This window comes from Scyliorhinus canicula, chromosome 8 (assembly GCF_902713615.1).
Source record: "Scyliorhinus canicula chromosome 8, sScyCan1.1, whole genome shotgun sequence".
Lineage (NCBI taxonomy): Eukaryota > Metazoa > Chordata > Chondrichthyes > Carcharhiniformes > Scyliorhinidae > Scyliorhinus > Scyliorhinus canicula.
Genome location: NC_052153.1, coordinates 114,425,297 through 114,444,881, shown reverse-complemented (window position 1 = coordinate 114,444,881; position 19,585 = coordinate 114,425,297). Strand labels below are relative to the sequence as shown.

Here is a 19,585-nt window from a genome sequence, read left to right as displayed (position 1 = left end):
AGAGTGGAGATGACGATGTCAGCTGCTTGCTGAAGTTCCACGAGCAATATCAGGATAATTTTCTTCTTGGACTTCAATCAGTTGAGTTTAAAAAGTTTTGCGTTCATCCTGCAGACGATGCCCACTCCACTGGGAACCTTATTCTTGACCAGGTGAAGGAAGGTGGCAATGAAGACTGAGAAAAGGGTGGGGGCGCGATGACACATTCCTGCTTGTCTCCAGTCTTGACCTCAAAGGTCTCATTTCAGTCGGCGAGGACTGCCACTGACATCTTGTCGCGGAGGAGTCGGGGAACGTTGATGAATTTCTTGGACAGCCAGCCTTTGACAGGGTCTTTCATACCACTTCTAGATTGACTGAGTCAAAAGCCTTGGTCAGATCGATGAAGGCCATGTAGAGGGTTTAGTGTTGCTCCTGGCATTTCTCTGAAGTTGCCAAGCAGTGAAAACTATGTCCATTGTTCCACAGTTTGATCAGAAGGCACACGGGCTTTTTGGAAGGAGTCCATCAGAGACTGGGAGAAGGCAACTCACGAGGATTCGGGTGATGATCTTTCTGGCGATGGAGAGTAGGGAAATTCCTCTGTAGTTCCTACAGTATGCTTATTCTCCTTTCTTGAAGATGGTGCCAATGATGGCATCCCTGAGATTGGCAGAAATTTCATGTCTTTCCCAGATTTTCAGGAACAGCTGATGGAGGTGATGGATGATCTCTTCTCCAAGAGTTTAATGGCAGCTTCGACTTAGTCCATACTTGGTGGGAGCCCAAGATAATCTCTGATGGGGAGATCATAGATCATCGTATTTACATTGTAGAACAGTGTTCTTCAAAGTCGGGGGCGAGTGTCGGGGAAGTCGCGTAGCGGTTGTCTGCGGCCGGCGCTCACGACCGCGCAAATCCCCGCGCAGCAGCTAGCTTTTCATAACGCCGGATGTTGAAAAGAATTTGGCCGCATTGAACATGATGATCGCCGCACATGTGCATTCCGCGAACATGGTAAAAAAAATTTGGCCGCAATGCGCATGTGCGCCGATCATCGTGCACGCATGTGCAGTGCGACCATTATTTTTTTTAATGGTTGCAGCTTTTTGTTTTACAAGTTCTGTAGTGGTTTTTATTCATTTTATTTTTTTTACAAGTTGCGGGGGGGGCTGGGTTTATTCATTTTTTCCCATTTATTTTACTCATTTTATTTTTATTTTTTTCTGCAAGTTGGCGGGGTTTATTTGATAAAAATTTTACAGGAAAAAAATTCTGAACTTTGGACAGATGGAGACTCCATACTTTCCGACACCAGAAGGCTTCACCTTCATCCAACAAGTTCCATTGGAGGAGCGTGTACGAGGGCCAAAGGGACCCAAATCCATTTCCTCCATTTTTGTCAGCAGCAAACAAGGTAAGAGAAAATGGTGGGTCGCGCAGGTCGGCCGGCGTGGGTCGCGAAGGTCGGCCGGGTTGGGTCCCGAAGGTTGGTCGGTTGGTAAAAATGGGTCCCCGGAAAAAAAGTTTGAAGAACATTGGTGTAGAAGGAGGCCATTCGGACCATCAAGTCTGTACCGGGCCTTGGAAAGAGCACCCTATGTCCACGCCTCCACCCTACCCCAGAAACCCCACCGAACCTTTTGGATACTGAGGGGCAATTTAGCAGCCAATCCAACTAACCTGCACATCTTTGGACTGTGGGAGGAAACCTGAGCACCCGGAGGAAACCCATGCAGACATGAGGAGAAAGTACAAACTTCACACAGTTACCCGAGTTGGGGGATTTTCTCAAACATGTCCTCATCTATGATTGTAGCATGATTTAGGAGTTCTTTGAAGTTTTCTCTTCATCGAAGGCTGATGTTTTCTCCGTCTGTCAGAGGGTTCTGTCCATACTCCATATTTTGAGGCCTAGGGTACCAGATCCATGTATTGCCTTGGTGGCACTGAAGAAGCCCTGGATGTTGTGCTCATCAGCAAGGAATTGCAGCTCCTTTGTTTTTTCAGTCCACCATTGCTTTCTGATTTCCCTACTTCTTATTTGTATCTCTTCCCTGGCTGATTGATGAGCTCTCCTCTTTGTCTTCCTGGTTATGTTGTTTTGCCGGGTTTGGAGAGCTTTCCTCTTCTTTACAATGAGGTGTTGGATAGTGTGGTCTTTCACGTCAAACCAGTTTTGGTGTTTCCTGGTCTTGTAGCCAATGGTTTCTTCACAGCTTGAAATTATGGCTGTCTTCGGCTCTTACCAGTTTTCCTCCATCCATTAGAATGGTCACTGGAGATTTTGGGGAAGACATTGTTTGAAGTTCACTTGCATGCTTTACTTTTGAAGCCACTCAACATTGAACTTTTTTTAAAAGCTGTTTCTTCATCTTGCACTGCTTGTGGCGTTTGACAGACATAGAGAAAGCGGATGATCTGTAGTTTGTCCAGCAATCATCTGCACTGGTCATCGCTTTGATGATGAGGGCATCCTTTTGGTCTCTAGATCAGATGATGACTTGATGACTATGTTGATCATGTGCCAGCGCTTTGATTGTAGATGGCTCCAGAAAGTTTTGAACTTATTTTTTGGGGGGGGAATAGTGTGTTAATGATGAGAAGTTGGTGTTCCAAGCATTTGGCGTGCAGATGAACCCCATTGGAGATGCAATTCCCAACTCTCTCCTTTCCAATATTCCTTTCCAGAGTTGGGAGTCCTTTCCAATCCTGGAGTTGATGTTCCTAAGGAGGATGATATCATCTTTAGGAATATTGTAGAGTATGCTGTCTAGGGTAGAGTATAAGCTTTCATTGGACTCATCATTGGCATCAAGGGTTGGGGCCATGACATTCACGACCATTGCCTGCTGGTTCTTGGTAAGTTGTAGATGGAGGGTCATGATATGCTGGTTGATGCCCTACGAAGGGTCAGTCAACAAACTTGTTCTTGATGATGAATCCAATTCCATGCGTCCTGGGCTGAACTTAGGGTTTTCCTCTTATGTCGCTCTTGTACCAGACCCCAACAGTTGCTAGGATACTAGACCGAACCCCCAATATTTTATTTAATTTGTAAGACTGTGAGGAAAGGATATTTTGCTCCAGGAGTGATTTCACCACAAATAGGCACATGATATATTAAAACAAACGTTATTACCAACACTCTATTATTAACTTTGACATCATAAAGACAAATAGTTTTCAATTACCAGTTAAGCAGTGCTTACCAATACAATAAAACCAACAATCTTAACTGCTATCTTTATCTCCACTCAAACAAAACCCATCTCTGGTCACAATGCACTTTTAAATACAGTTAGCAGACTCCGGAATACTTGCTGTAAAGAGATGTCTTGGATGAACCACTTTGGGAAAGCAATATCCTTAGGACGCAGCATGAAGATTCTTGCCTGTCTCAAAATACGTTTTAAACTGTCAGCCTTTCTAAAACTGCTGTTCTATGCGCAGACAAAATCTTTTTAACTGAACTGGAGTAAGAGCACAGCTTCTCGTCTATTCACATCCCAATCTATGATAGGGGAGACGAGCACATAAATGCAAAAGACAATGTTGCACATTTGCAACCATCTTCAGCTGGTGGATGATCCCCTTCAGCCTCCTCCTGAGGTCTCCAGCATGACATGGCAGCATTCAGTCAATTTGCTTCACCCCTTGTGATCTCAAGAACAACAAAAGCTACTCGACACTGCAACGGCTATGGGCCCTGGCAATATCCCAGTAACAGTACTGAAGACTTGTGTTCCAGAACGAGCCGCATCCCTGGCCAAGCTGTTCCAGCACAGCTACATAACTGGTACCTTCCCGACAATGTGGAAAATTGCCAGGGTATGTCCTGTTCACAAAAAGGACAAATCCAACCCAGAAATTACCATCCGAGCAAGCTACTATTCTTGATCATCGTCAGAGTGACGGAAGGCATCACAAAAAGTGCTACAAGGTGGCACTTGCACAGCAATAATTGGTTCACTGATGCTCAGCTTGGATTCCGCCAGGACCACTTAGCTCTTGGCATCATTACACCATTGCGCAAAAGAGCTGAATTTGAGGAGTGAGAGTGACTGTCCTTGGCATCAAGGTAGCATTTGATCAAGTGAGGGCATCCAAGGTTTTACGGACAGAGGGGGAGGTTAATTTAAACAGCACTAATTTCTCCCCTATCTTCATGCTTCATGTAAACGGGTGCTTTTGATTTGCTTCCTGCTATATAAATTGTGGTGTATTTCCCAAACCCTCTGTTTTGGTATTGTCCAACTTCTATTAATAACCCCAGAGTAAATTCAAGGTGTGATGAACTCGGGGTTAGTTGATTTGCATACTCTCAAACCACAAGAGGAGGATCACAACCTTGTCTCCTGTTCACTCATGCAAAAGACGAATAGAGAAAAGTGATTTACAGGGCAGAGATCTCCGAGAAAAGAAGTATTGTTTCTCGTGGGTTCCAGAGTCCAGAAACAAAGTCCACTGATGTATTTCTTCGCTGAGTTCTGTGAGCTGAAAACCGATGCTCGTCAATTCATTTTTCCGGTGGTGTTGTCTTCACATGATGAGATAGGCATGCAGAGATAAATCAATTTTGTAGGTGATCGTAAAGAATTTCTAGTGGAAGCAGTGTAGATGGCAGTCCAGCACAGTGGGCTAAACAGCTGGCTTGTAAAGCAGAACAAGGCCAGCAGCATAGGTTCAATTCCCGTACCAGCCTCCCCAAACAGGCGCCGGAATGTGGCGCCTAGGGGCTTTTCACAGTAACTTCATTAGAAGCCTATTTGTGACAATAAGCGATTTTCATCTAGAGCTCTTTTTTTCTGTGAGACTTGCTTGTAGAGTTATAAATAGCAGACTGAGAAGTGCCATTCTGCCCCTCCTACCGATCCACATTGTCTTTCACATAGTATGTGTATCTCTCACCTGGGTCCCTGAGTTTGTTAAATGTCCCAACCGTTAAGAAGACCCTTTTTCCCAGATGGGTAGACTCTGGTTGGTAGCCTTGGCTATGATATGCAGGTGGTCTTTGTATAGTCCTCTTTGAATTTGATCTGTGCATCCCATTGGAGTCTCTTCAGAAATAACAAAGATCAAGTTTCCCTGATACTGCCAGGTAGCAACTTTTGTTTGATGGTCACAGGTAGACCTAGCTTCAGCCATTCTGAAAGATCTTTGTCCAGTTTTTAAAATTTTAGAAATAGCCACAAGGATATCTACATAGATTTTATCAAAATATGCAGCGTAAGGCCTTCCACCCCCTCACAATGGTTTCCTAAGAAAACTGATGGAAATGGAGAGAGGAAAACTCTGCTGATTCGAGTCATAACTTGCATAAAGAAAGATGATTGTGGATGTGAGTTAGGTCAACCATCTCGGCCTCAGGTCATCACTGCAGGAGTTCCTCTGGGTAATGTGCTAGGCCCAACCATCTTCAGCTGCTTTCTCGATGACCTTCCTTCCATCAAAGGTCAGAAGTGGGAATGTTCACTGATGATTGCGCAGTGTTCAGTATCATTTGCAACCTCTCAGATAATGAAGCAGACCATTCTGGCCCACAGCAAGACCTGGATAACATTCAGGCTTGGGCTGATAAGTGGCAAGTAAAGTTAGACCACCACAAGTGTCAGGCAATGACCATCTCCAACAAGAGAGCATCTAACCATCTCCTCGTAACCTTTTTGCAGGGGCTGGTTTAGCTCACTCAGCTAAATCGCTGGCTTTTAAAGCAGACCAAGCAGGCCAGCAGCACGGTTCGATTCCCGTACCAGGCTCCCCGGACAGGCGCCGTAATGTGGCGACTAGGGGCTTTTCACAGTAACTTCATTGAAGCCTACTCATGACAAGCGATTTTCATTTCATTTCATTGCTTAATCACCCATAATCAACATTTTCATGGACAGGGGAGAGATCTTCTTACCTCTCACTTAACGGAAGACGCCATGTTTAAAAAAATATTTTAACCCTGAGTGATGTGATTGCTAAGGGTAGATATCAGATTTTCTTGTAGAATTTAAAAGAAAGAGTTGTTCAAACACTTGAATATATGCACTTACTCACTCTCACACTCGTACAGATACACACACTCAGGAAAAGATTGTGAAATACAGAAGTGGCATGTGTTTAGATTTTAGGATTTCAAAAGTTCTCTATTACACTGGGGTGAAAACCTGAGTGAACCCCTGATACAGTTCCTCGAGTAGAGGCCAGCCTGACTGTCTACAGGCGTTTCTTAGGCAGGGTCTTTTCCCTTCACAGATTTCAGTTTTCTGTCTTTTCTGCTCAGAATATGCCTTGAATAAATCCCCTTACCTGAAGTCTATTTTTTATCAAGTGACCACTGCATTTCTTTCCATTGTTCTCCTAAATAGTTTCTGATGTTACCAAAGTCCTGGTATCATTCATCCGCATACCGTCTTGATAAAATAGAACTTTTCACATCAGTTCGCTTATTTGAAGTTTTGGACTTGAAAAGTGTGCAACGTTTTCGTGAAACCAGTTTTTAATTTGTTGAAGTGCAGCCTTTAACCACAAGTAGTTTGTATTTTGATGACTTCTCAAAGGATCACTTACATTTTAATGACTTCATCAAGATGTGTCCAGACATGAAGATTAGCTCAGGGTCTTTGCAGTTCAATGTGAGGCCACCTGACCTCTTGGCCCCGTTTTGTTGTGTAGAAAAGTATCCATCTTGGGTTTATACTCATAAGTTCATATTTATAGATCATACGTTTGAATTGCATGAGCATTACCATTGATCAAATACTTAATCAGACCAGCCATCTAAATATTGTGACTACAAGAGCAGGTCAGAAGCTGAGAATACCATGATAACTTTTCTCCTGATTTACCAAAGTGTGTCCACTATCTACAAGGCACAAGTCAGAAGGATTCTTCACTTACCTGACTGAATGCAGCTCCAACAATATGCAAGAAGCTCAGCAACTCCAGGAAAAAGCAGAAGCTTGATTGGTACCCGATACACTGCATTAAACATTCACTCCCTTACTACCAACGCACAGTGCAGCAGCGTGTGCCATCTACAATATGCACTGCTGCAACTCACCAAGGATCTTTTGACAGCACCTTCCAAACCTGCAACCTCTACCACCCGGGAGGACAACGGCAGCAGACACATGGAAACCCACCCTCCAAACCACACGCATCTTCACTTGGATCTATATCATCGTTCCTTCACTGGCTGGGTCAAAATCCTGGAAAATACTACAACAGCATTGCGGGTTGACTGCAGGGGTTCAAGAAGGCACAACCACCTTTTTGAGTACAATTGGGGATGGACAACGAATATTGGCCCAGTACTCAATCACCCATTTGAATTTATAGGCTTGTTTTCCAGCTGGAAGAAGAACATGTAGGTGCTCTGCATTCACCAAGGTGACTGTGAAATTATTATGTAACCACAAGCTTCATTTATTCAAAATAATGGGAAGAATTGCAAGTAAGGGCAGCAGCTCCTGCTACAGCTGCACAATGCTAATACATATCAATCAATCCCAAGTGCAATTGAAATCAATACACTGGCAGCATTTATGTTACTTAAATGTGTGCCTTTACCAAGATCCGTTGGGAACATTTTCCTTTATAGGGTTATCTTGTGGCAAACAAAAGTAGTTTCAGATGTAGGTGAGCACTTTTACCAAGAGAATAGAAAGATCAGAACTATCAACCAGTTCCAAGTGCCAGGCCAGAGCAAATATGTGAACATTTGTATAATTGGTTCAGTATTTAACTTCAGTTGTTTCTCTTATAAAGTGGAATTAGGAACCTGGCAGGCCTCAAATGATTTTTGTGAAGTCTTTGGTGCTGGTTGATTCCGTTCAGCTGAAGGCTGGTATGCATGGCTGCGGAGCAGCATGCATCTTGACTTGTACGTTGAGTTTCAGTATGATTATAGCCATTCTGATTGTGCTTCACTTCGTGCTGCAGGAGGTCCTGAAGCAACTGCAGGGTAGCATTGAAGACGAGGCTCTGGCTTCTGCTGGACAGGTTGACCTACTGGAACGAATAAAAGGTAAGTCTTGTAGTACACAATGGTAATGACATTTTACCCCAGTTTTAGACAGTCCTTAAGAGAAGTAGATTCACTTGTTTAAATGAAATCTTTAGTGATATTTCTCAGATTATTTCTGAAATAAACAATCAACTACTCCTTGGAAATCATAATTTCTCCATTTTCTCTTTTTTTTTTGTCTTCAATCACCAGTTCAAGGTGATTTAGGTAGCTATAGTTTTTGCGGTGCCTAGTATAAAATCTGTTCACATTTTGCAGATTCCATACAAATACAAAATATATTTTCAAACCTATGTTTTCAGTACTTTGTTTTTAGGATTCCTTAATGTCCCAAGATCGTCTATGTATTAATGAAGACAGTAAAACTCCATGTTTATAATGGGGAAACAGGAGCACTGAGCTTTAAAGGATTAGAGTGATGCACTATATTGGAATATTAATACTCATCTGTAAAGCATGTGGATTGTTGGCATTTTGAGATATTTATTAATTATAATTTGAGTTTTGGTTGTATGTCTATTTGCACTATATTCTACAGCACCAGGATGCACCAAATGAGAGTTTGTAACAACTAATCCTTATGATCTTATGAATAGACAAAGTAAATTTTGATGACTGAAACAGATGTTGCTGTATGTAAGATTGAATAACAGATGGAGAGATTCTCAAAGCTGTATGTTACTGCAGAATGTTTGTTAATGGGCCTCACGGTAGCATGGTGGTTAGCATCAATGCTTCACAGCTCCAGGGTCCCAGGTTCGATTCCCGGCTGGGTCACTGTCTGTGTGGAGTCTGCACGTCCTCCCCGTGTGTGCGTGGGTTTCCTCCGGGTGCTCCGGTTTCCTCCCACAGTCCAAAGATGTGCAGGTTAGGTGGATTGGCCATGCTAAATTGCCCGTAGTGTAAGGTTAATGGGGGGCATTGTTGGGTTATGGGTATACGGGTTACGTGGGTTTAAGTAGGGTGATCATTGCTCGGCACAACATCGAGGGCCGAAGGGCCTGTTCTGTGCTGTACTGTTCTATGTTCTATGTTCTAATGTACCATTGTCAATGTACTATGTCGATTATTCTTTTGTCAACTATGTACGTACTGTGTACGTTCCCTTGGCCGCAGAAAAATACTTTTCCCTGTACTTCGGTACATGTGACAATAAATATCAATCAATATATTCAATCATTCATTTATACAGGATATATTATTTCTTTGTAAACATACAATGGAATAAGATCTGATTTTAGTGCAGTTTGTACTCTATTGTAAAGAGTATTTTGTTCCAAATTAAATGATTATATTTCAGTCATAGCACAAAGGACATAAGATGAGGGTAGAGACAGACTTTGTCGCCTCAAAAATGGAAGACAGGGCAACAGAAGAGTGTTTATAATGGGGACTTGTTGAAAAATGGAACAGTTTACATTGGCAAGTCTCTTCATGGGTTTCAAAGGACAGATTTTACGTGGTGATTTAATAATCTTTATTAGTGTCACAAATAGGCTTACATTAACACTGCAATGAAGTTACTGTGAAAATCCCCTAGGCGCCACACTCCGGTGCCTGTTCGGGTACACTGAGGGAGAATTCGGAATGTCCAATTCAAAGCACGTCTTTTGGGATTTATGGAGGAAACCGGAGCACCTAGAGGAAACCCACACAGACGCGGGGAGAAGGTGCAGACTCTGCACAGACAGTGACCCAGCCGGAAATTGAACCCAGGTCCCTAGCGCTGTGAAGCAACAGTGCCAATCACTGTGCTACTGTGCCGCCCCACAAACTGTCATTATTTGCTGTCTTAATCCCTTTGATACAGACTGCAACATCAGTCACTCAAGAATGCACAGATTAGCGCAGAAATCTTATAGTTACGGTCTGTAACTCATTGCACCACCGTATGTGGGCTGCATGCATTGTGCCCCCCACCCAGAGGCACCAATCGTTGAAATCAGTGAGAAGTTCAATTTTCCTGCTCCCATATCTCTAGTAGAAACCCCACAAAAGATTTCACACTGTTCAATCGGGTATCACTTGATAATTCAACAGTGATGTGATTAATAAAATTTGCTGAACAACAGAACTAGCCCTGACATAATTCCATTTCAACCAAGAGCTGTTCAATAAGTATTTCATTTTTAAAACTAAACATTTTGTAAAAAAAAAATTTCAGAATATTTTTGATTTTCCAATGATGCCAAGAGTATAATCCAATCTTTAGTTTACTAGGGCGGCACGGTGGCACAGTGGTTCGCACTGCTGCCTCACCGCTCCAGGATCCCGGGTTCAAATCCGGCCTCGGGTGACTCTCTGTGTGGAGTTTGCACTTTCTCCCTGTGTCTGCATGGTTTCCTCCGGGTGCTCCAGTTTCCTCCCACAGTCCAAAGATGCGCGGGTTAGGTGGATTGGCCATGCTAAATTGTCCCTTTGTGTCCAAAAGGTTAGGTCGGTTTACAGGGATAGAGTGGAGGTGTGGCTCATGTAGGGTGCGCTTTCCAAGGGCTGGTGCAGACTTGATGGGCTGAATTACCTCCTTCTGCACTCTCAATTCTATGACTCTCTTTGTAAAGCATTTTTATTTTTTTAGTGATTTTTGTTTTTCTGCTTTCTATTCCCTGGCTGGATGACTATCAAAACCCTTTCATGTGATTGGCTTCTTGGACAGTTTGATGACACAGTCCAGCTATATAAGACCATAAGACAAAGGAGCAGAATTAGGCCACTCGGCTCATCGAGTCTGCTCCGCCATTCAATCATGGCTGATATTTTCTCATCCCCATTCTCCTGCCTTCTCCCCATAACCCCTGATCCCCTTATTAATCATGAACCTATCTATCTCTGTCTTAAAGACACTCAATGATTTGGCCTCCACAGCCTTCTATGGCAAAGACGTCCACAGATTCACCACCCTCTGGCTGAACAAATTCCTCCTCATCTCTGTTTTAAAGGATTGTCCCTTTAGTCTGAGATGGTGTCCTCTGGTTCAAGTTTTTCCTCTCCATGTCCACTCTATCCAGGCTTCACAGTATCTTGTAAGTTTCAATAAGATCCCCTCTCATCCTTCTAAACTCCAACGAGTAAAGACCCAGAGTCCTCAAACATTCCTCATACGACAAGTTCTTCATTCCAGGGATCATTCTTGTGAACCTCCTCTGGACCCTTTCCAAGGTCAGCACAGCCTTCCTTAGATACAGGGCCCAAAACTGCTCACAATACTCCAAATGGGGTCTGACCAGAGCCTTATACAGCCTCAGAAGTACATCCCTGGTCTTATATTCTAGCCCTCTTGACATGAATGCTAACATTGCATTAGCCTTCTTAACTGCTGACTGAACCTACACATTAACCTTAAGAGAATCGTGAACAAGGACTCCCATGCTGGGAATTCACCAGTAAAAAATGCTACAATCCGTGCAGTACCATTGCAGTGGTGATAGAAGTGAAATTCCTGGCAAAGAGATTGCCTCCATCTCTGAGTGAATGTGTATCTCCATTTCCCTCTGTCTGAGTGTCTCAGCAACTATATTCATCTGCGTCTTTCTGTCTCCATCAGCCTCTATCTCAGTTTCTCAAAGTCTCTCTGTCTGCCTCCATCTCTGTCTCATTGAGTATCTCCATTTGCCTCTATCTTCAAGTCTGTATGTTTGAACCTTCATCTGATCATTCAATTAATTTCTACTTAAGCTGTTAGTTAATCTATTTTGGCGCAAATGTTGCACACAATCTGATAAAGAGCCTTTAATTTTGCCTTTTTACCATTTTTCCCTACTCTGATCTTTTCAGTCTCCCTCTTGGTTATCATGTTCCCGATCTCTACGTTACACTATTGCCATGTCTTTGTTGTTTAACTTTCTAAATTTCTCAGTTTAAAGGCCTCTCGAGAGCCCAAGCCTTTTGTTTGAAAAAGGATACTGGTCCCAGCATGGTTTAGTTGAAACCTGCCCCAACAGAACAGCTTTTTTTCCAGTCCTGGTGTTGGTTTCACACAAATTTAAACCCATTTCTCCCCCACCAATCTTTGATCTACATGTCAACTCTTTGACCTTAATTTTAAAAAATTCTTGTGGCTAAAGAAGTAATCCAAAGGTTATTAACTTTATGATTCTATTCTTTAATTTAACCCCAAGCTACTTATACGCCCTCAGAAGAAACACCTTCCTTAGTCCTCCCTATATACCTTCATGGATCATGATAACGGGATCTTTCCCTCCCATTTACAGTGCAGAAGGAGGCCATTTGCCCATCGGGTCTGCACAGGTTCTTGGAAAGAGCACCCTATTTAAGCACACATCTCCACCCAATAAACCAGTAACCCAACCTAACCTTTTTGGACACTAAGGGGCTAATTAGCATGGCCAATAAACCTAATCTGCACATCTTTGGACTGTGGGAGGAAACCGGATCACCCGGAAGAAACCCACGCAGACACTGGGAAAAAGTGCAAATTCCACATAGTCAACTGAGGCTGGAATTGAACCCGGGACTCTGGACCTGAGAGGCAGCAGTGCTAATCACTGCGCCACCGGGCCACCCAAATTCCTCTCTGGACCTAAGAGAATGCTCTTAACCCTGGCATCATTCAGGTGATATAGCCTTCAGGACTTATGCTTTTGACAGCGTGGTGCAGTATCTATCCCCCAAAAAATACTGAAACTAACCATAACTATTACTGCTGCATTCCTTTCTACTTCCCCAAATTTAATGGCCTCCAAACCACTTCATAGTGCTGTGGTCAGTTAGTTCATCCTCCCAACAATCTCGCACTGGTTGAACAGTTTCAGGGACTGAGGCTTCTTCAGTCCTACGTTATGGATCGCTATTTATGTCTCGCTTGTAGCCGTACCCTCCCTTTCCTGATGCTTCATGGAACAAAGTGTCCATATAACATTCTCCCTCTCTGATGCATTGCAGTGTCTGAAGCTCAGACTCCAACTCATTAACTTTGTGACAAAGTTCTTTGAGCTGCAGACACTTGCTGCAAACATGGTTGTTGTGGATCACACCAGTATCTAACATATTGCTCTCACATGACAGTAGGAATACATCACATGCCCTTGCTTTCTTTCTTAAATTTTATTTAACTAATTAGATTTTCAAGTTTTAAATAGCTCTCAATTGTCTACTTCTACTTTTTAATCTAAGAAATATCTTGTTTAATTTGTTAAATTTCATTCTGTTTTTGGTCTTACTGTAACAGATCTAATTTCATGTTTTGTTCATATTTATATTTCATATATCAAGTAGCACATCTTATTCCCACCTCACCAAATTTCCATATTCACCAAATTAATCTGCACTTAGATTAAGCTATTGTCAGCCCGTTCGCCACGCTGGCAATGTAATTATTTCCATGAATTTAAATGTATTTTAATATCATTATACAGCTTAATGCCGATGTTTCCAGGTGAGTTAGATGTTGCCTCCTGCCGGTGTGACGTCACACCAGCGAGAATTACTACAGGTTTTTGAAATAGAAAACCAGTCATGATTACCATACAGGGGTGCGGAAGTGCCTGGAAGCCCCAGGGTTCAGGGCCGAGGCTGGGGAGTTCACCCAGCACTGCCACTGTCAGGGGGCAAACCCTTCTCCCCCACCACCACACATAATGGGAAGCCCCGCCCTCAATGGAGAAGAGGGGTGTGTGCTGGAGAATGTGCCTGCAACGCTGGGGGCAGGAAGGAGAGGTGTGCCCTCCTCCCCACTTACTCAGTCTAGGCCTCAAACCTGGAGCTTTGTAGAAGCTCTCCCTTGCCACTAGGTCAATTTGCTCATTTATCACGATAAGCACGGTTGAGATAAGAAATGACTTGTTTAGGTTTTGTTGTCTTGATGCAATTTTCACACCTCCACACTTTCTCAAGTTAAGCTTCTTGCCATGTTCAGGCAAAATGTAGATAAAGGAAATGAATGGAAATGGGAAGTAGTCTGCGAAAGAACATAACTTTAAGCATTTCACTGTCAATAGTTATTAAAATTCACACGGATTCAGTTTGTGGATATGACTTGTATTCTAAAACAAAAGTAGGAAAGTATTAAATGTCAAAAATGTTTTTTCAAGATAAGTTTTCCCTTTGAACATGGAGCATCAAAAGCCCAGCTTCCAGTAGGTGGAGACACGTAGATTTGCAATTGAACTCCATTGAATTCTCAATTTCTGGGTGGCACATTAAACAGATGCTCCACCTGTCTTCTGTCGTGGATGTAAAAGATCTTATGGCATGATTTCGAGAATGGTAGGGAAATTCTCCTTTGTATTCTTGTCAACTAACATCACTAAAACAGATCATCTGGTCATGTTACATTACTGTGTGTGGGGTCTAGGCACAAATTGGCTGCCTCATTTCATCCATTTAAGCAGTGAATGGAATTCAAAAGTATTTCCTTGGTCGTAAAGCACTTTTGGACCTCCTGAGATCATTTTTTTTTAATTCATTTACGGGATGTAGATGTTACCAGTTAGGCCAGCATTTATTGCCCATGCCTAGTTGCCCTTCAGAATGTGGTGGTGAGCTGTCTTCTTGGACTCTTTTTGCACTAGAGTGCTGAGCTTGTGGCATTTGAGTGCTACAGTAAGAGTTTGGTGACTGAGGGAGTATAAGGGTTCATTTTTATTTAAAGTCTAGTATTTCTTTTATTTAGTTAATTAACTTAAAAATTGCTGTTTGGTCTATAAGAAGGTGAATTTTGAATCAGCTTTAAACAAGGTTCTACTTGGACTTACTTGCAGCTGGAGCTTGTTAATTAGTTAATTGCATTAGGCCAGTTTTCAGAAGCTAGAGTCACAGTATAAATAGGAGCTAGTTACAGTGCAGACTTTGTTTGCACTAGAGTGCTGAGCTTGTGGCATTTGAGTGCTACAGTGAGAGTTTGGTGACTGAGGGAGTTAGGTGAGGAGGGAGTAAGGTGCTCCTGACATTTCATTTCCTATATTTATCAAAGAGCGTGAAGGGAGCCAGGAGTTTAGAGTACAGCTGACTGGAAGTAGAGTTGGAGGGCGGAGGTCCAGTTGGTCCAAGGGGCAGCTAATTCTGTAAAGTAAGAGGGGATGGAGGCTAAGGCAGTTGCATGCTCCTCCTGTAGGATGTGGGTGGTGAGGGATACCACTGGTGTCCCCGCTGACTATACCTGTGGGAAGTGCACCCAACTCCAGCTCCTCAGAGACCGTGTTAAGGTGCTGGAGCTGGATGAACTTCGGATCATCCGGGAGGCAGAGGGGGTCATAGAGAAGAGTTACAGGGAGGTAGCCACACCAAAGGTACTGGACAAGAGTAGCTGGGTTACAGTCAGGGGAAAGAAAACTAACAGGCAGACAGTGCAAGGATCCCTCGTGGCCGTTCCCCTTCAAAACAAGTATACCGTTTTGGATGCTGTTGGGGGGGATGACCTACCGGGGGAAGGCCCCAGCGGCCAGGTCTCTGGCACTGAGTCTGGCTCTGGGGATCAGAAGGGAAGGGGGGAGCATAGAAAAGCAAAAGTAATAGGAGAGTCAATGGTTAGGGGAATAGATAGGAGATTCTGTGGTCGCGAGCGAGACTCCCGAAAGGTATGTTGCCTCCCGAGGGCCAGGGATGTCTCTGATCGTGTCTTCAGGATCCTGAAGGGGGAGGGTGAGCAGCCAGAAGTCGTGGTGCACATTGGTACCAACGATGTAGGTAGGAAAAAGGGTGTGGAGGTAATAAACAAGTTTAGGGAGTTAGGCTGGAAGTTAAAGGCCAGGACAGACAGAGTTGTCATCTCTGGTTTGTTGCCGGTGCCACGTGATAGCGAGGCTAGGAATAGGGAGAGAGTGCAGTTGAACACGTGGCTGCAGGAATGGTGTAGGAGGGAGGGCTTCAGGTATTTGGATAATTGGAGCGCATTCTGGGGAAGGTGGGACCTGTACAAGCAGGACAGGTTGCATCTGAACCACAGGGGCACCAATATCCTGGGGGGGAGGTTTTCTAGTACTCTTCGGGAGGGTTTAAACTAATTTGGCAGGGGAATGGGAACCGGATCTGTAGTCCAGCAACTAAGGTAGACGATAGTCAGGACGCCAAAGCACGTAGTGATGCAGTGGGGAAGGTAACAATGACAAAGGAGAGTACTTGCAGGCAAGGAGATGGGTTGAAGTGTGTATACTTTAATGCAAGAAGCATCAGGAATAAGGTGGGTGAACTTAAGGCATGGATCTGTACTTGGGACTACGATGTGGTGGCCATCACGGAAACTTGGATAGAAGAGGGGCAGAAATGGTTGTTGGAGGTCCCTGGTTATAGATGTTTCAACAAGATTAGGGAGGATGGTAAAAGAGGTGGGGGGGTGCATTGTTAATTAGAGATAGTATAACAGCTGCAGAAAGGCAGTTCGAGGGGGATCTGCCTACTGAGGTAATATGGGTTGAAGTTAGAAATAGGAAAGGAGCAGTCACCTTGTTGGGAGTTTTCTATAGGCCCCCCAATAGCAGCAGAGATGTGGAGCAACAGATTGGGAAACAGATTTTGGAAAGGTGCAGAAGTCACAGGGTAGTAGTCATGGGCGACTTCAACTTCCCAAACATTGAGTGGAAACTCTTTAGATCAAATAGTTTGGATGGGGTAGTGTTTGTGCAGTGTGTCCAGGAAGCTTTTCTAACACAGTATGTAGATTGCCCGACCAGAGGGGAGGCTATATTGGATTTAGTACTTGGTAATGAACCAGGGCAGGTGATAGATTTGTTAGTGGGGGAGCATTTTGGAGGTAGTGACCACAATTCTGTGACTTTCACTTTAGTAATGGAGAGGGATAGGTGCGAGCAACAGGGCAAGGTTTATAATTGGGGGAATGCAATGCTGTCAGACAAGAATTGAAGTGCAGAAGTTGGGAACATAGGCTGTCAGGGAAGGACACAAGTGAAATGTGGAACTTGTTCAAGGAACAGGTACTGCGTGTCTTTGATATGTATGTCCCTGTCAGGCAGGGAAGAGATGGTCGAGTGAGGGAACCATGGTTGACAAGAGAGGTTGAATGTCTTGTTAAGAGGAAGAAGGAGACTTATGTAAGGCTGAAGAAACAAGGTTCAGACAGGGCGCTGGAGGGATACAAGATAGCCAGGAGGGAACTGAAGAAAGGGATTAGGAGAGCTAAGAGAGGGCATGAAAAATCTTTGGCGGGTAGGATCAAGGAAAACCCCAAGGCCTTTTACACATATGTGAGAAATATGAGAATGACTAGAGCGAGGGTAGGTCCGATTAAGGACAGTAGCGGGAGATTGTGTATTGAGTCTGAAGAGATAGGAGAGGTCTTGAACAAGTATTTTTCTTCAGTATTTACAAACGAGAGGGGCCATATTGTTGGAGAGGACAGCGTGAAGCAGACTGATAAGCTTGAGGCGATACTTGTCAGGAAGGAAGATGTGTTGCGCGTTTTGAAAAACTTGAGGATAGACAAGTCCCCGGGCCTGACGGGATATATCCAAGGATTCTATGGGAAGCAAGAAATGAAATTGCAGAGCCTTTGGCAATGATCTTTTCGTTCTCGCTGTCAACAGGGGTGGTACCAGAGGATTGGAGAGTGGCGAATGTCGTGCCCCTGTTCAAAAAAGGGAATAGGGATAACCCTGGGAATTACAGGCCAGTTAGTCTTACTTCGGTGGTAGGCAAAGTAATGGAAAGGGTACTGAGGGATAGGATTTCTGAGCATCTGGAAAGGCATTGCTTGATTAGGGATAGTCAGCACGGATTTGTGAGGGGTAGGTCTTGCCTTACAAGTCTTATTGAATTCTTTGAGGAGGTGACCAAGCATGTGGATGAAGGTAAAGCAGTGGATGTAGTGTACATGGATTTTAGTAAGGCATTTGATAATGTTCCCCATGGTAGGCTTATGCAGAAAGTAAGGAGGCATGGGATAGTGGGAAATTTGGCCAGTTGGATAACAAACTGGCTAACCGATAGAAGACAGAGAGTGGTGGTGGATGGCAAATATTCAGCCTGGAGCCCAGTTATCAGTGGCGTACCGCAGGGATCAGTTCTGGGTCCTCTGCGGTTTGTGATTTTTATTAACGACTTGGATGAGGGAGTTGAAGGGTGGGTCAGTAAATTTGCAGATGATACGAAGATTGGTGGAGTTGTGGGTAGTGAGGAGGGCTGTTGTCGGCTTCAAAGAGACATAGATAGAATGCAGAGCTGGGCTGAGAAGTGGCAGATGGAGTTTAACCCTGACAAGTGTGAGGTTGTCCATTTTGGAAGGACAAATCTGAATGCGGAATACAGGGTTAATGGTAGGGTTCTTGGCAATGTGGAGGAGCAGAGAGATCTTGGGGTCTATGTTCATAGTTCTTTGAAAGTTGCCACTCAAGTGGATAGAGCTGTGAAGAAGGCCTATGGTGTGCTAGCGTTCATTAGCAGAGGGATTGAATTTAAGAGCCGTGAGGTGATGATGCAGCTGTACAAAACCTTGGCCAGGCCACATTTGGAGTACTGTGTGCAGTTCTGGTCACCTCATTTTAGGAAGGATGTGGAAGCTTTGGAAAAGGTGCAAAGGAGATTACCAGGATGTTGCCTGGAATGGAGAGTAGGTCATACGAGGAAAGGTTGAGGGTGCTAGGCCTTTTCTCATTAGAACGGAGAAGGATGAGGGGCGACTTGATAGAGGTTTATAAGATGATCAGGGGAATAGATAGAGTAGACAGTCAGAGACTTTTTCCCCGGGTGGAACACACCATTACAAGGGGACATAAATTTAAGATAAATTGCTTGATCACTGGGCGGGCTCTAGGTAACCGTTGGCCTGCCTTTGTTTTAGTCTCCACTGGCGCCGGGGAGTCTGCCCTGGTACCGATTGCTTAAATGTTTCTCTTTTGTCCCCGGAGATAGCTCATTGCTAATGGCTTGTAGTATCGGTTTTGTCTGGGAGCTGCAAACTCCAATCCAGAGGCAAACCTTGCACCTGCTTGTTTTCTTAGCACCTTCCAATTTTCCCTTTACTCTTTGCAAGTGTCCATTTTGAAATCGGGACGTGGCCACCCCAGGTGGCTACACTCTGCAACCTTTATCTCCTTCCTGTAATATGGAGCCCTGTACTTCACACACTAGGGACTGCAATAGTTCAAGCCATCAATTCATCATCACCGTCTCGGGGGCGGGTTAGAAATGGGCAATAAATGCTGGCCTTAACAGTAATGCTCACATGCCATGAGAAGATAAAACAAATTAGTTTAACTTGGCCTTATAGAGATACTGATCATTACCTCTTAGCTTTTACATATCTATACCATTTGAGATCAAAACAAGAATTCCATTTGCATCTTTTAAACAACTTTATCAACCCAAGGTGCCCCTTCAAGGTCCTGGCAGCCATTATCCCAAGTCTGCTCTTCCACTTCATTGAGCTTACATCTACTCAGGGTACAATTACAGTTTTTTAACTAAAATGTATCAAAAAATGTTTGGCAACATTAAATTCCATCTGCCACTTTGTAACCCATTGCATTTTGTCGAAATCTCTGATCGGTTTCATTTTTTATAAAAATAACTGTTGGGGTATTGTTGTAAAGCCTTTTGTCTGTGCTGTGTCCCCATTTTTATCCCCGTCCTGCTGGCTGCTTTGATCTAACATCTTCTGTTTAGCTGCTACAATATTAC

At 43.8% G+C, this 19,585-nt stretch overlaps 1 protein-coding gene across 18 annotated transcripts in view; it reads left to right on the top strand.

The window, feature by feature from the left end:
* Nucleotides 1–19,585, top strand: part of apc (APC regulator of WNT signaling pathway) — a 263,910-nt gene that overhangs the window by 136,946 nt on the left and 107,379 nt on the right. For 12 of the 18 annotated variants that reach the window (XM_038805088.1, XM_038805089.1, XM_038805090.1 and 9 more), the window contains one exon: nt 7,912–7,996. The exons of the other annotated variants lie outside the window; for them this stretch is intronic. In XM_038805088.1, coding sequence (XP_038661016.1) covers nt 7,912–7,996 — 85 coding nt within the window. The remainder of the gene's footprint in view (nt 1–7,911; nt 7,997–19,585) is intronic. 18 annotated transcript variants of the gene reach the window in all.